Consider the following 17739-nt stretch of genomic DNA (forward strand, 5'->3'; position numbering starts at 1 on the left):
TAAATGTATTTGTCTGGGAGGGTGTATGTTGTCTCACTTTGGACACTTAAATGTCTGCCCTCGTTGCTTGAATTTAAGTTCCTTTCCATGTCAGATTGCTCCTTCCAACTTTCAATTGCTATGTCTGTGTGTTTTTCTGTTGTGGACCGAAGGCACGGAGTTACAGAGCACCTTTGAGCTTGACAATGTAGTTACGCTAACTACATCTGTAATGTGCTGCTGTTGACTTTGTCCATTCATAATACATTTTGTCAAGATTTTGTTTAAAGCATTCATGGCTAGAAACTATTTCTCATTCTTTAGATTTTTTGTTTCAACATTTTGGGTAATAGTGTCTCAGATCACCCCTAACTAGGAAGTGTGATTTTTTTTTTTTCATAATCATATAGGAAAGGGGATCTTTTGAGTCTATAGCGGTATGACAAGAAGTCCTAGGGAAGAAAATGGTAACTTCGCATGCTCATGTTCAGAACAAGAATATGAAAAATGTCTGTACTTAATCTTCCTAGCTGAGGGCAGGGCACTGGAAATTACACCCAAGCAGCTAAGTGAAATCTGTATAACGCCAAAGCATGTGAATATGTAATTAGGTAATAAACGCCAGTATCAGCAGATAACTTGCACCACAGATGTTGTAAAGCATAAAGCTGTCTTCCGTAATGTGCATAAAATTGAAGGTGTTAGAAGTAAAATGAAAAATTGGCCAATCTGCTTGGAGGTGATTCTTTGCATCTTTAAAAGCAGATGGGTGCAACTGTTTGGCTCAGAATAAAGCAAACAAACAAAATGAGTGTGCCAGAACTGTGTAGTAAGAAATAGGATGAATGGTAGGTGGGCAGTATTACAGTTAACTTGGGTTCTTTGGAGGAGTGTGCGTCTTAGAAACCTCTTGCTGCTTCCTATCTGCTCCTGTTCAGATGTGTATTTAACAAATCTGCTACTTGTTGCTTATTGTAGTGAAATGTCCCATGTCTCCTTCTCTACCCGAGTTGAGTTTTCTCCAGCTGAGGTCAGTGAGAGTGTTACCACTGACTTTTCTGGGTGTAAGAGCATGACCCCAATGGCCAAAATTGCCTTGTGGAAAAGCTCCCCCGGCAGCAGGTACTTGCTTGCCAGCATGGGGCTGAGGGCTGTGTTTTCCCCTTGCCATCACTCTTCCTTCCATTTGGAAAGCTTTAGCTTGTCTGTTGCTTATGTTAGCACTTACTTTGATAAATACCAGCTCAGATTATGGACTGGATGGCAGGAAGTTTAGATTAGGTCGGCCCCTGGAAATGTGCAGCCACATTCCTCCTGAGCTGCGAGTATGGTAGGCTCTGCCTTAACAGATAAACACAACAGCAGCATACTTGAAATAAATGAGAGCAAAGCGCGGTTCTGGGGTGTGAAGGGACCTCACTGTTTTGGGAGCATGTGTGTTATTCTCTCCAAGCCTGTTCTTGGAGGGTGTTACAGTTCTTCTTGCTTCGTTCTTTCCAAAGGGCTGTTGCCTCCAAACACCTTCAAGGCTGTCATTACCGTGCCCGTTCGCTGTGTCAGTTATCAGTCTCCGGCTGAAAACATTGAAGATACACAAACAAGTTGTTGACTTTTTAAAATCATGGCTTAATTCAGGGGCCTAACCAGGATGCAGTGATAATCTCTCCTTGTTTCATTCTGGTGCTGTCCAGCGGTCGGTCCAGCAGTGCGTTGTGTAGAGAGGATTGGTTTCTCCACTGAGCTGGAAGAAGAGAGCCTCAGCTCTGTTGACCTGTAACATTTGAAGCCCTGACGAAAACTGTGAGAGTGCCTGTGGCCTGGCTGGTGCAGGCTGATTTTCCCTCTCAGAGGAGGGAACATTTAAAGTAATTTTCAAGTGTGTCTCTGTGTGCAACTGTTGCAGCAATGTATATGGGAATTGCAGCTCTTGTCATTGCCAGCCTGATGAGGGCACACTAGTGCGTGTGAAGCCTCTTAAGAAAGTGTTATGCATAACAGAGCTGGCTCGTCTGACCATCAATCTTGCTGAGAAACTTAAAATGCTGTAACATGCTGGTGTCTTCATAATTGGGTTATTGTTGGAGCCTATGGAAGCAGAGAAGTGGGAGAACTTCATCAGTCACTGTGCTGTGATACTTGAAGCTTTCCCAGAGTGTTTCTTGCATGTGTACAACTACATGCTTTGTATTTGGAAAGAGAAGCTTCTTTTACTGGCCTGAGCTAATGAGCTGTGATGGGAAGCAGTCGACAGGGTGATGCACATGTGTGAGAGAGGGAGGAAAGGAGTGTTGGCTGTTACACTTTTTGTCATTTTTGGCCCGAAGGCTGCTTAGCTGTAAATAATAAATAAGCATTCAACTGAAAAAAAAACAAGTCTCTCTTCTAGTGGTTCATCCAGTTTTGATAATGGATTTTACTGCCATAAAGGGTTTACTGCCCTTACTGCTCTTGAGGAATCTAGGCTTTGTGGGAGTGGATGGATTGGTAATTCCAAAGCTGCTACTTGCAGTAGGCAATTTCTTCTGAGGTGGGAATAAATAGGTTGTCAGTGCTCTAATTATTGTTGAATAAGCGACCAAATGTGGTAATAGATCTGATGATCCTCCTGGAAGCTGTTTCTAAGCTCAATTGAATCGTGCATGACTGTAAGATGTCTTTTTCAGAGTAATGGGAGTTGCAGTTTTAGGAGCTTCTCTTCCTTCTGGGTTCATGAGGCTTTTTTTGACAGTGCCCTGGACAAGGAGTATCTTTCAGACTGAAGTCTGCAATTAACATTTGGTTTGATTTCTTCTGTTACCCTTATGTGTAAATAAGCATCGCTTCTTAAAGGAATTCAGACTAAGAGACCCAGCTGGATTTCTGCAGATGTCTCATCTTAGGCTTTGCAACACTGCCATTTGCAGCATATTACTTTCTGGACAGCCTAATAAGAAGAGAGGACCTCCAAAAATGCATGATTTGGCATTTTTTAGTCAAGACTTAGTGATCAACCAAGCAGATTATCTTAGCGGTGCTTGAGAGAAGACATGCTCCTACTGCTTCGTGATTTTCTGGCTTTAGAGGCAATACTAATCTTTATCTCTGCATAGAATATGTGTCAGTAGCTGGAGAGATTTAGTTTCGGTGGTTCTACAGATATATTTTATGCAGCGTATGAGACTGCAGGGTCTTTGCTTCTGGTGGGGCTTTTCTCTGTCAGTGAGCTCCTGACACTGGCCCAGCATAGCAGCAGTCTTGCGTTTAATATGAGCATCCTTGTCTGTTTTGAGAACTGTGTAACTTATCCTTACTTAAAGCCTCCATGCCACGTTTTGCAGTATTGCAATTCTTCTCCTGTGCTTTGCTGCAGCCTCTTGCCCTTAAATTTTCTTTGCAGTCGTGTAAGGTGGAGAGACCTTAGCTTGGTATTACTGGCAGGCTTCAGTCACAGAGCATGGCAAGCCTGTATTAATGGCACAGGCGTAACGCAGCAGACTGTCCAAGGGCAGTGGCCCTTACGGTTTTGTTAGAAGAGGAAATTGAAAACAGCGCTGAGTACAGGAAAAATTCAGTGTCCTGACTGCTTATAATAGGAGAGGATTAAGTGAAGCAACAGCTCTGAGAGGCACGGACCTGTTTTACTTTTGGCAGCTCAGCCATGCATTCCTTTCAAAAAATTACAAATAGCCAAAATCGGTGAACTGGGAAGTGCTACTAAATATGAGTAAAAGCAGCACAATTATTTTGTCAATTTTCTCCTTTTTAAAAAAAAAAAAAAAAAAGCAAAATATAGCTGACATTCAAGAAAAAAGTCTGTATAGACTTTTTTTGTCTTGACAAAACTGCCAGCTTGTTTTTTTCTTTTTTCCGTGCTCTGATGAGCATGTGTGGCAGAAAGGAGGAGCAGCTGCTGTTGTGTCCCTTGCAATAGCGAGTGACCGTGCCGTAGTGGCTTGGGCAAATCACGGCTGTAAGTCGCAGATGGCTGTGTCTTAGGTGGTGAGCGTCTCTTACCAGATGATTCAATGTCACTGGATGTTTGAGCAGAGTCAGAGATGTTGCCACATCCTTCACCACGTGGGGTTTATCTGCCTGGGGGTATGCTGTTTATGTTGAATGATGCCTGAGCTTTCCTTGACCGCAGCTCTTAGCATGTAGCAGCACCATCTAATTCGGCCATGTGATTGCAGCCAATAAGCCCTCCTTGCAGACTCTGTAAATTGTTTTGCCTCTGTCTTGAATTTGTCCTTGTGAACAAGAAATCAGGGAAAATGAAAGCGGAGCAAGCTTCCAGTCAGTTTTCCCTTGTTATGAATATATTGAACACTTGTATCGTCTAGTTTTGGTTATGTGTTCCACCTGAGAAAATACAGCGAGGGAATATTAGCCTTGCACAAAGAAGCCCTAAGAATGATTGGAAGCAGCAGTATTGAGTTTCTTTCTTTTTCCAACCTCAAGTGTATCTTCCTTCCAACCCCAAATGTATGTGTTCAATCTTGTAATTACTTTTACCTCATTTTTTTTACATCTGCTGTAACACAACAAAGAAATCAGTCATCCTCTCTTCCTTGGAACCAGAGTCTGAGTAGCAGTTGTGTTTCTGCTGCCATCCAACTTCCACTCGTGCCAGTGGCATTTGAAGATACTTGGAGTGAATAGAGTTAGGGTCAAATTCTTAAAGAATGTAGGAATGGATATTCTTACATTCATAGAAATGAGCACTGCCTGGCTGGCTACCTGTACCAGTGTAAGTGTGGGGTTCGTGCTAGGCTAATACAGTCTGTTTTTAGAGACTGCAGTGTAGACATTGGTAACTGAAACCTGATTTTCCTAGCATTCTTGTGTAAAGAATAAGCCGTCTTTGAAGCCATGCAAGAATAACTCTAGCTTCTGTCAGAATATGGTGTCTGTTAATGGTGCTCAGCAGAGCAAGCTGCAGGAGGAGTTTTAAAGGACCAGAAATACTTTTAAGACTGGTCTTTGAGAAAACTTTTTGGTGTCTTTAGGCTGCGTTATTTATATAACATCATTAGATTATGGGAGTGCACAAAAGCCTACCTCAGATTCAAAGCTCTCTTTAAGCTGCCGTACAGGTATGAATCAGATGAGAGTCAAGTGCTATCTCTGGGGACACAGACATCTAGAAAGGCCACTAACAAATCTGAAGAGATAAATATATAGAGAGATAATTATTTAATCTACTTTTTTTTTCTCAGCTACCATCTTAGCCTTTCTGTATGGGGAAAAGGCTGTAAGGAACGTGTCTGAAGCAGGGTATAGTAAAGAGGGTGAGCGAGTGAAAGGTAAGGAATGCAGAGAGGGGAGATAGCCTACAGAATTTGATGGTCCAAGTGGGTTTCTGAAGGCCATATATCATAACAAAGTAAAGCAGAGTTCAGCTATTAGTCAACTTTGTATCTACCTCTATATAACCTTTCATCACACATCTTTGTAGTTGATGTGGCTCATTCCTCCTGGTGCGTTGACAGTGAATTCGCGAAGCAGTCTCGACAATACAGTCCTGAAAAAGAGAGCGGCTTGATGTGATGATGGAAAGGAAAAAATAAACCCAAACTTCACCCCAATGTTAGAAATGACATTAATATGTTTCTTAGCTGGCATTCAGGAGTTAATGAAACCACAGCCATTTGGGGGAAATCCTCAGTCTTAATTGTGTGGAACTCATTGTATTTACTTTGAGGATGAAGGCACAAACCCATACTGTCTAGATCTGAGTCAGTAGCTGAGGGAAAGAAAATACTTCAAGCCAGATGCTTACGCCAGTAAAACATGAACTCTAGCAGAACTGGGAAGCTCCATCTGACCTGTAGCTACTTGCATTTTTTTTCTTTAAATTCACATCTTTCTGTAGACGGTAGCTACCTGATTATTCATGAATCCCCAGACACTGTTTCTGTACCTTAATGATTTGCCATTATCTTGAGTCTGTGGTGGGCACTAGATAAGGGTCATAGGTTTAATACCAATTTTTTGGTATTGTATCAGTTTATATCAGTTTATATAGTTTATATCTTATATCAATTTATATAGTTTATATCTTATATCAGTTTTCTGCTTGTGTACGCCAGGTTTAAAAACTGTTTGCCATCTGTGGGCTCAACAGAGATTTTCTACTGTCCATGAACAAAACCAAGCACTTATGGAAACAAAATTAAAAGTATTTTGTGTGTATGTGAAGCGTATCATCTTGGTGGTAGCGTGTGGCTTGTGGTATGGATCTGGGCGTTTGGGCTCTGTGCATTGCTACAAATTACCCACAAGCAGCACTACGTGCCTTTGCCTCCCCAAAGGCAAAAGCTCTCTGTAATGGTATGGTTACTTTCCCATTTTGAGGGAAGAGCAGCACGGATCTTGTCCTAATGAGAAGTGCAGTGAACAGGTAGTCACCAAGAGGGTGGATACAGAGATATATGTGCTTTCTTATCCCTCTTTGCCCTTTATGTGCAGAAATTAGTACCTGGGTCTGGCTCATAGAAGAACCTGCGATTAGATTAACTGTACCGAAACCTGTTTGCATATTTGAGTTCTTACTCCACAGTTCTTTATGCTGCGGTGCTGTAGGATCCTTGTACAGTCAATTGCTGGAAAACTTGCTTGGTTTCCTTGGGAGAGCGACCCGTTAGCAGACTGTCAGTGCTCCGGCAGTTGCCTGATTGCAAAGTGTGCGAGTTCCAGCCCATGCCAAGCACGGATCAGGTTGTTAATAGCAGCTGCAGCTGTGCAAGCAAACCTGGATTCAAAGTGCAAATAAGTACATGCTTCAGCTGTTTGCAAGTGGGAGGGGACCGACACATAACCCTGTGCAGGAACCTTAGCTAAAACTAAGTGTTGGCATATCCTTAAAATAAAAGGTGCATTAGTGGGGACGAGGGGATTTTTCCTTTCTTACAGGCTGTGCTTCTTTCTGTAAACACTTGAAGGCTTTTGCCATACAGAGAAACAAGACCTCTTGTCCCTTTCTCCCCCACCCTTACACCCCTCCCTCCCCCAAAAATGGAGCCGTTTGTTTGTCCAGGGATCTGAGTCATCTGTGTTTGTTCAGTGATCTGAATATTGAACTTAATTGTGAAAATCCTGTGAAAACATTGCAACATGTTCTGTTCATGACCTTGTAGTGATTCCTCCCCGCCTGCTCTGGGTAAGTCACAGCTCAGGTTACTCAAATCAATTCTAACTGGGAAAAAAATCTGAAGAGTTACTTCTTTACTAAAATTAAAAGACTTATTCTGTTGAATGTTGCCATATCTTGGGAGTAGTTTCCTTGGAGCTGGAAACCTTTTTCTGCAAAGGAAGTTGCTTTGTAGGGCTACTGCTCAACATCTTAGACAGAACCCAGAGCTTGGCCTGAAGTTGTTTACCTCATCTGTTTTGTTCAAAAGAACTGTGTGTAATTTTTAATATGGAAGATAATTTTAGCCTTTTCACCAATTTAATAATGTTTAGAAAAAAAAAAACAGCCCACCTGCTGTCAAATGAGCAGAGCAAGTTTCATGGGTAAAATTGAGGTGTTTGAATTAAAAAAGGATGACAAGGAAATAAAAAGTCATGCATAGCAATGCATCTTATGCCCTCAAAGACTAAAATTCATGTTCATTTATTAATTGAAAATGCAGATTTATTTTCCAGTTCAGGTGTAGCCTCAAAGGTATTAAGAGTAGGACAGTCACAATAAGGACTTACATTTTATTCCTTAAGTATATACTTTATTTTCCTGCATAGCTTATGTAAAAGAATTTCAAAGATAATTAAACTACGCTTGGAAATGACCATTCCTAGCATTTTGAGTTCATTGTTGGAGACTTTATTTCCAGTTGTCTCAGGAAAGTTTTAGTAGCTTTAAAAACTTTATGCTATAAACTGGTTTGGAAGTGCAGTATATTATTGTATGATCTGCATATCGCACATATATAAAAAATAATTTACTACCTTTGTTTAATCAGGGCGAAAATATATTTAAAAGAGGGTATGACAGCAGACAATTTCATAAACCCTTCGGTGTCGTGTTGATAGCTATATAACATATTGCAATGGTTTAGAATGAAATCCATAGTGACTTGTGCAGCCAGCTGCAACAAATAAAAATGTTTTACTGCCTACTAGTGTATTATGTTTACAGCACAGCAGACTGGCTGTCATCAGAGAAGCTTGGATGAAAACTTTTTGATTAAATGATGTAACTGCTAATGTGGTGAAAATTGTTCTGGTAGTTTTCTCATAAACTTGTATCCTTTTTTCTTATTGCTTGATATGGCTTTCTGACTGGTCGGGATTTTGCATCTAAATCAGTTATGAAGCAACTGCCAGTTTTTAAGGCCACCTTTTGTTCTGCCTCCAAACGAGCCAATGAAAACTGTAACGAGGACCTTGCCTCTGCCCATCGCTCCTTGAAAACAGCATTGCAGAGAATTGTGGTGTCAGCTGGTCGTTGCTGGGAGGTTTGGGTGCACACCAAGGTTTCTGGGGAGACTGTTGTCGCTCCTGCACACAGGCTGAGCTGCCTTGCTGATGGCCATGTATTTCCTGTGTTGCCAGCTGAAGATCCTCCTCCTCTGGCCTAGGTGTTACAAAGTGGTAGGTGCCTTGAGCCTCCTGGATTTCAGATGGTGCTTGGGGATGCCTGACATTGTTACAGGATAAAGTCTATGCTGCGCAGCAGCACTTTGAGTCACAAGTAGGAGGCTGTAGGATTTGGGTGTGTTGTGTTCCTCTTGCGATTCCCCTGTGGCTGTGGAGCAGGCGAGCCATCAAGTCGATTGATGGCTATGAGCTAATGTTTGATAATCTTTTGTCTCTAAACTAAACATCAACCTCAGTCATTAAGGCAGGGCAGTCTGTTGCCAGCACATCTTTCATCCTGCATGGTGTTCCTGCCCAGAGGCTGATTTCTGGTGATCAGAAGGGATATAACTTTTTTTTTCCCAGCACTACCTTTTTATGTAGCTATGAACTACTAAGCACTTGCTGGATTATATACCATAAAATATACCTTTTATAATCATCCTATTGCTGAATTGCTTTTTTATATTCTCATGGTTTACTCTTCTGTATGCCTCCTTATTAAATAAGGGGTTTTTGAGTATTTGCATGTTCTCTTTCTGAGCCACGTCTTTATGCCACCCCAGTTTGACAGTGCTACAGACTTTCATCGATGTGAATCCAACGTGTCTAAGAAGTCTGCCTTTCAGGTTATTCAGATAATAATTCACTTTGCACCTTACTTTGAAGAAGGTCCAACGGTGCTTCTCATGGATGGTGTCCGTTTGGCAGAACGTGTTGCTCAGGAAAGCGTCTGTGTAGCAGCGTGGTAAGGCATTGTGCTTGTGTGGTTTTTGAGTGGTGCTGAGCTAGCTGTTGTGTTGATACCATGGAGGCATTGCAAGCACAGCAGAAGGCAGTAACTTCAGAAGAAGTTAATTGTGCTGAGATCATTCAGAGCACAGGATGGGTGAGCAGGTGAGCTATAGCTTGGTTCTCACTATGGTTGCGGGGGGGATTTTCTTACATGTAATTTATATCCAAGAAGAAACAGTTGTAATTGGCTAATAGCTATTTACACTGAATGAGAACAATCAGGGAGACCTAAATGGCTAAAAGCTTTTTGAATGAAGTGTGGGAGCTTTCATATAGATCTTGTTCTCATGGGTTGAAATAGCATTCATGCGGTTACATTACTGGCGAAGGCTATGTTTTCTGGGTGAAGGGAAATGGCCCTTTTCTTCCAGTTGCTGTTCATGGTGAATGAAACCAGTCACGTTCCATGATACCGCCATGAAGCATTTCTCTAGAAGTCATGTAGCCATGTTGGCCATCGCTTTGAGGTGTATCTGCCTAGACTTCCTCATCAGTGTTGTGAGATGAGTGGAAGTCTCTTTAACATAGGTAGATTTTATGCGGGGAAGTATACATATCTAGATAGAGAAAACTCAGCTTGGGAAGACAGAGAGAAGTAAAAGTTCCCTTAGTTCATGATTTGCATTTGTAGGCAGGTCCTTTCTTGTAGCAGACTGAATGGTTCTCTCAGTGGTGGGAAACTGCTCGTTTCTTTTGGTCTCTAGGAAGTCTTTTCTGTCCCCTCTGCATTTTAGCAGCTTGCTCCTTGATTTTTCTGTCTCTGAATGACCTGCAGGCTCCAAGCTCCTTGTGGTGACTGTTTTGCCTCCCACATCCTCACCTTCTCTGAAGAAGAGTCTCTCACCTTCTTGCAAGGAATCTACCGCACTCATTGTCTTGTGGGAATGTAATGCTGCACACAGAAGGCAGAAAGAAAACAAATGTGGGCTGTGAATTCTTAGCAGAGAATGAGGACTAGGTGGTCTACCAGTTCAAGTAGAAGAAAATATTATTTAGCAATTGAAATTATTTTCTGGTGTAGTTTTTGTAGTAGGGACCATCTGGCTCTTATTAAAAGCTGCTGAGGAGTGTGGTTTTGAAGGACTTCTCACTACTGAACACCACTGCTATAAAGCAAAGTACCAAATTTATTTCTTCTTCAAGTATCTTACTATAAATTAAACAATGGAAGTGCAAGCTAACGCTTTCTGTGTATGTATCAGAAGACCTTGTGGGAAGGGTTAAAAATGTTTTCTGTTAATTTTGGACCATAAGAAGGTGGGCTACATGCCTGAAGTCTTCCTTACTTCTCTTTGTGTTAGAAACATGATTTTTATTGCTTGTATAACATTTGCCTGCTGCTTTCTTCCAAGAAGATAGTTGTTGTCTAGGAGTTCAGCTAGGAGGAAACGCCTCTTGTCCTTCCTCCTGCAGCATCCTGCGTTATCAATTAAACAGAACAGAAAATGCTATTCGCTCCTACTGTTTCACCAAACAAAATAGCTCCCAGAAAGCTTAAAAGACGTGGGCCCTGACACGCATGTATGCAGTAGGTTTGTCGTATGTGCAAGCTTTCATGGCTGTGCTTGCTGCACCCCAAGCAGCCGGCGTTCTCACTGGCACCACCCAGCCCAAGGCAGTGTCTGTAGTTGGTGCATCAGTTTTCAAAAGCGGCATGAAGCAGTGGGGTAGCCACTGGGACTTCTCATGATACCCTAAAGGCAGAACTGGCCTGCTGTGAGCATGCTGCAGGCAAACACAGTGTTGCAAGGAGCCAGTAAAGACACAGAGGAACTTTTCTTGTGCATTAGATTCGAGCCAGTTAAGTAGTTCTTTGTGATAGCTTTAAGGAAATGTGAAGGCTTGTGGGAAGCTAGCTGTTACCACTGAAGGTAACGGGAGGTTGGCACTTCACGTTGGTTTTAGAAGCAGTTAATGTAATGCTGGGTTTTCCTAGCATCCACCTATATGATGCTTAGGCCTCCATCCCTCAGCTAGGCAGTGGTAGTTCTGAGATCGTGAGCCTGCCAGGTTCAGCCCCCGAACTGCAATTCAGACTTGTGTCGATGTGAGAGGGATCTGCGTCCAAATTCTCCTTTGGGTCTAATAAACCAGCTGAATTCTATGAAATGGCTTGAGAAGTAAGCAGTGGTATTAGTAACCTTAACTTTGCTCCATTTTGTAGAAAAGCTGAGTGGTTCCCTCCTTACCTTTAAGGAGTTCACAGATGCATCTCTCACTCTGTTTGGAGAGTAGCGCCATGTCTGTTCGGTGCACCTGGGGGGAAATGGCAGTGCTCTTGTGAGCAGAGAGCGTGCACAAACGCAGGGATGGCTGCTGCTGTGATGCCCCTCCTCCAGGAGGCAGGGAGTACTGCCTTACCTAGCTGCTCTTTCCACACCTGGAATTGTACCCAGTGGAAAATACGTAGACAAGTACTGTGCAGAGTGCCGTGTCCTCTAGCAGGACCTCTGCCTTCAGCACAGAGCACAAGGAGGTGAGGTGGGCACGTTCTGACCACATCTCTCAGGTCTGTCTGCCCAGGAGTTTCTACTTGTAGATCCCAGGCATGCTGGGGAGCACGATGGCACTGGGTGGTAAAAACTCAGCTCTACCAAGGCGGTGGCCATTCTGGGTGGGCTTCGTCTCCAGGGTTTTATTTTCTGTAGGAGCAGTACTGGTGAATGTGTAGTGGCTTTGTCTCTCAAGTGCATGGCAGCTAGACATCCAACACTTGAGTGGCCCAGGCTTTATAATCTAAGTCAAAAGCAGTGAACTTCATCATTTTGCAGTTCAGGAAACTGAGGCTTCATAGCATGACTTTACTTGAATGGGAGAATCAGATTCTTCTAAACTTAACCACGAGATTTATCTTGTCTCCTATCAGTGCCATTGTATCCTGTATGTGGCTTCAGATGGTTCTTTACTGGCTGTGCACCTGTAGGTGGCTTCATGATTTCATTTGAACAGGTGGATGTCATCTCTGAGCCCTGAAAGAGTCACTGGTTTTAGCAGCATAAATTCCCCCTCTTGTTTCTATGGTACCTTGTGCAGCTGTGGGACTTAGGTCAGCGTTGGCATCACTCCATGGGGTGGAAGAGAAGGTATTCCAGGCATTAATTATCTGTTCTGGAAGAGAAGATAATTGTTACTGGCTGCCTAAATACTTGGGCAACAAACCAACTCGGAGCATATAGAAGCACGATTCTGGGGACAGTCTGCTGTTCAGATAAATGATTACATGACAGATGTTATTAATCTTCTACTTAAACTATGAATGATCTTGCAGTTTTTTTTAAATATGTGATAAATAACTTCATCTTTTCTTTTTAGTTGATGTCCATCAGTGTTTTAGGTGTTTCTGCTTGGATGAGAGACTACCTGAATAATGTTCTCACTTTAACTGCAGAAACAAGGTAAAGCTCTCCTTAAACCTCATAATCTGTGTAGGTGAATGATTGTGGTATATGTTGTTTCTTCCGTATAGCAACTTTCCTAATTAGGATTTCTAGAATTAAGAAGCCTTCAGTTAAGGTAATTATTGTTTTGATGAAAGGTGTATTTTTACAGGCATTATTGGCATCAGTTGAAATTCGACATAGGGGAGATACAAATTTAATCTTGTTTTATTCCTCTTGACAGGGATCAATTTTTGGCCAATTGCCAACGTGTAACCATATTATATTTCTGTATAGTTTTGAATACTTTAAGTATAGTTTTTATTTAGTCCAGAGATTTAAGAATGCTGTTAGTTCTGTTACTGCGGTGCTTATGAGTCCTGTTTATGGAACAGGGCCTCACTGTGCTACACGCTGTGCAAGTGTGGGACAGGCACTTTCTCTTTGCCCCAAAGAGATTTCAGACTATGCATTCATTACCTTCTGGTACCTGAATACAGCATTTGACTAAAAACACGTCGAAGAGATTTCTGTGAAACTTGTAAGGTACTGGAAATAACACATCTGCTAATCCACCCTTTTCATTTTAGTGGCTATATTATGTTTTTCCACTGTATAATTTTTGTGTGATTATGTTATTTTGATTATGGTTCTGATTGGTTTCAGGGTGGAAGAGGCTGTCATTTTGACGTACTTTCCTGTGGTCCATCCAGTCATGATTGCAGTCTGCTGTTTCCTTATCCTAGTTGGAATGTTGGGCTACTGTGGAACGGTGAAAAGAAATCTGTTGCTCCTTGTCTGGGTATGTTTCATAACCTCTAACAACAGCTAACTTCTGCTTCACTTCAACAGTGTAAGAAAAGTTTTAATCCTCTGGCACTAGATAAATACTGATTATTTTTTATTACCATGTTGAGTTATGGTATCAGTGAGGAATTGTAATTGCTAAGCACACAGTAGGAAAAATGTATTGCTTAGACTGCATTATGCTATGACCGAAAGACAAACAGTGTTTCATTTTTAAAAATCTACTTCATTTAGTAAAGGAGTTGCTGAAGAGAAAAATAACAAACTCTTAAATACTAATAATTACAGGAACACGAGTCTGAGTGGTCTGAAATAAACCCTTGTGCTACCCTTCTGACTCTTGAGTGTTCAATAGCTGGATAACCCAGCCTTTATACTCACAATTGGTTGTAGGAATAAAGCAAAGTAACAGCATTTGTAGCTGATGAAAGTTGATTCAGAGCGCATTCAGAAGCTTTACATTCTTTTACCCGGACGTGGAGTTTTGTACTTGCATTTTGTTGTAAGCGAGTTTAAACATAAATGTTAAGTAACCAGCTTTTTTCCTTTGTTTGGAGGTTACATAACTGAGCCAAGAGCAGCTGAAAACCAGTAGCCACTCCTGCACAAGGCTTTATGTAAAATTTAACTACAATGAGACTTTGACTGTAAAAGGAGTCAAATGCCTTTTAATTCATCTAGAAGTCAGGGAGTTTGAGGACAGGCAGCCCTTGTTCAAGAAGCCCTTAAATAGATTTCAAAGATTTAGATTTAAAAAATATTTAGACCTTTGGCAACACTAAAATCAAGGATGCTATGTACCTGCATGCTTCTAAGAAATCTAAGTGGTAGCCCTTTGCAGAGCCGGTCTTTGTCTTTTAGTGCAAGGATTAGTGGAATTCCAAGCAGTGTGTACACGTAAGCAATGGATGTGAGAGAGGTATATCAGATTTGTCTACTGTTTTTGCGATGGGAGAAAGTGGACTGGTAAAATCCTTCGGCTCTTGAGAATATCTTGGAGTCTTGTACATGTAGAATTGGCTTCTTGCTGTTTTTTTTTTTCACTGCATTGTATGTTGGGTTCTTCCAAAGTGTGTACTGTTGTACTTTTCTAATGGTTTAAGGCTAAAGTACGTGATGCCTGGACCTCAAAAATGTTACACAAAATGACCCCCAAAAAAACAAAGTGAGAAGTTATCTGAGATTTATGCAACCATTGCTTTTATCTAATTGGAAATAATCTAAACAATCAGGAAACTGTACTGGGGGTTTGTATTAAAATCTTCTTCTTTCTTTTTTTTTTTTTCCTTTGAGAAAATTGGGGTAAGCTTTATTTGAGATTTCAGACAGGAGGTCTGTATCACAAGTGTCCCTTAATTGCAAGATGGCAAATACTGCTTCTCCTTTTGGTTATTAAGCGCCTAGTACAATATGAAGATTATTTTTTCAAAGTTATATAATTAAGAAAAACTATCGTTTAAATATGAAAGCTTTCTAATGCAGTAGTCATGCATTTTATATTTCTAGATCTTGCAAGTCAGTGAGAACAAGTTCTATGACACAGTTATAAGCACTTGCATAAAACTAGCAGTTTCATGTAATTTCATATTACATAATTATCTAGTAATCTTACATATTTTGTATAGGGCCGTTCATATACTTTTGTTTTATATAGATAATGAAAGTACTAAAAGATGGTAAACTTCATTAAGCTCTTATTTCTTCTGGTAAGGTTGTAAGATTATTTTCATTGTGTGTTTTATGGTGGTGATAACTTTTAATGGGAATTAAAATTAATTAAAAGGCAAAAGCAACTACATAATGTTATATAGTTGGCCTATATATAGGACAATGTTATATAGTATCTGAAAAAAATGTTTGTTTTTGCTATAAAACTTTCAAAAAATCATAACTAATTACAAAGAAACAGTAAGAAAAAAGTTAAAACTGTTGTTTGCCTTCAGTTTATTTAAGCTGCCTGCGAAAAGAAGTCAGTTATGGCTTTTATGGCCGTCTGGAAATAAATTATTCGAAGTGTGTTTAGGCAGTCAAATTACACTATATCAAAACAAGACATTTCTGTCATTTACCTTGCAATATTTCATTCTCGGGAGCCTTAGAATTTGCTCTTGCTAGTGAAACTGATAAGCAAAACTAAGCTATCTTAAGTATGTTGTTGTTTTTGATTAATTGCTAATACAGTCTTGTTATACTGCACAAGTATGCAGACAAAAGTCAATGCTTCATTCATCAGACTAATCAGAAAAGTGATGGATCTACAAAATGAGCTTTTGTAAAACCAGATTAACTAAAACAAAAGAACCTTCTTGTAAAACATTAACAACCTCTTCAATCATGGTTTTAATCTTCTTTTTGAAGTCCACAGCAGCCATAATGACAGCAAACAAAGATACTTGGATCCTCATCCTGGTGTTCCTGACAGCATACTAATTGCTAGTGCTAATGTGGTTAATTGAATTGGATTTTTGGAAAAATCTAATAAAGCATAAGGACTGTAAAATGTATATATCAGTGTTAGATATTTTTAATACAACAGAATACTATATCTATCTATTTTCCAAATTTTATCTTGCAATTAAATGTTTGAAACTTTTCCAGCTTCATGTGGGACATAAATATAAATTGAACTAATGTTTACTTGGCTTTATAGTAAGAAAGTATAACACCTCAGTATTCTGAGGTGTATGCTCTGGATTGTTTGTAGAACCAGCAATTTTAAACTATAAACATTTAACTTTAATTGTTTTAGGAATATATAGTCCTGAGGGCTAGTGGTATAAGTAACCCAGAGTGTATACTGTGTCTGTAATGTCATTTTTTTTTTTTTGTTCTGCAAATGACCAACATCCTAATTTAGAAATGAATATTTCAGGTGCTGAAGATCTCCTCAAAAATATTGTGAGGTTGTCTTGCTGCATTTTGCAGCATTGACAATTCAAGTATTAGGATAAATCCTCTAAGATGGGTAGGTTTGATTATTGTTCATATGATAAATAACTGTTTTATTCCATCATAGTATTTCATACCCCAAATATCTGCAGCTTACTCTACTAGTATTGTGGAACAACCTTTAACAAATTAAAACCAAACATAAACAAAGAACAAACAAAAAAAGAAACACCACCACAAACAAACAAAAACGGAATACTTTTTGGTGTGTGAGGATTTATAAAAGAAAATAGATGTAACGTTAAGTACATCTGGTCATCTTGATTTAGAACTGTAACATACAGCTTATGTATTTCATAGTCCATGGGATTTAAATATAGTTAACTAAAGCTATAGAGTTAACCTTAGGGAGAGGCTGCCAGGGGGATGTTGTGTTGCATGTTGTCTGAGACTTTGACTTGTGGCTTTTGCTTTGTGTTCCGCTGCAGCTAGGGTCACATCTCATAAATGGTCTGGTCTCTTTCCAGCTGCCATTTCCATTGTATATCAGACACAGACACAGATTTCTAGGTTGGAAGAGACCTCAAGATCATCGAGTCCAACCTCCGACCTAACACTCAGTACTCCACTAAACCATATCGCTAAGCTCTACATCTAAACGTCTTTTAAAGACCTCCAGGGATGGTGACTCCACCACCTCCCTGGGCAGCCCGTTCCAATGCTTAATAACCCTTTCGGTAAAGAAGTACTTCCTAACATCCAACCTAAAACTCCCCTGTCGCAACTTTCGCCCATTCCCCCTCGTCCTGTCACCAGGCACGTGGGAGAACAGACCAACCCCCACCTCACTACAGCCTCCTTTAAGGTAACTGTAGAGAGCGATAAGGTCGCCCCTGAGCCTCCTCTTCTCCAGGCTGAACGAGCCCAGCTCCCTCAGCCGCTCCTCGTAAGACTTGTTCTCCAGACCCCTCACCAGCTTGGTCGCCCTTCTCTGGACTCGCTCGAGCACGTCCATGTCCTTCCTGTAGCGAGGGGCCCAAAACTGAACACAGTACTCGAGGTGCGGCCTCACCAGAGCCGAGTACAGGGGCACAATCACTTCACAGGGGCACAATCACTTCCCTAGCCCTGCTGGCCACACTGCTTCTTATACAGGCCAGGATGCTGTTGGCCTTCTTGGCCACCTGAGCACACTGCTGGCTCATATTCAGCTGCCTATCAACCAATACTCCCAGGTCCTTCTCAGCCAGGCAGCTTTCCAGCCACTCATCTCCCAGCCTGTAGCTCTGCTTGGGGTTGTTGCGCCCCAGGTGCAGGACCCGGCACTTGGCCTTGT

At 41.0% G+C, this 17739-nt stretch overlaps 1 protein-coding gene across 2 annotated transcripts in view; it reads left to right on the forward strand.

Annotated features, from left to right (window-relative positions):
- Positions 1 to 17739, forward strand: part of TSPAN12 (tetraspanin 12) — a 51636-nt gene that overhangs the window by 1971 nt on the left and 31926 nt on the right. For both annotated transcript variants that reach the window (XM_035559345.2, XM_035559344.2), the window contains exons 2-3: positions 12643 to 12725; positions 13374 to 13509. In XM_035559345.2, coding sequence (XP_035415238.1) covers positions 12643 to 12725; positions 13374 to 13509 — 219 coding nt within the window. The remainder of the gene's footprint in view (positions 1 to 12642; positions 12726 to 13373; positions 13510 to 17739) is intronic.

This window comes from Cygnus atratus, chromosome 1 (assembly GCF_013377495.2).
Source record: "Cygnus atratus isolate AKBS03 ecotype Queensland, Australia chromosome 1, CAtr_DNAZoo_HiC_assembly, whole genome shotgun sequence".
Classification (NCBI taxonomy): Eukaryota; Metazoa; Chordata; class Aves; order Anseriformes; family Anatidae; genus Cygnus; species Cygnus atratus.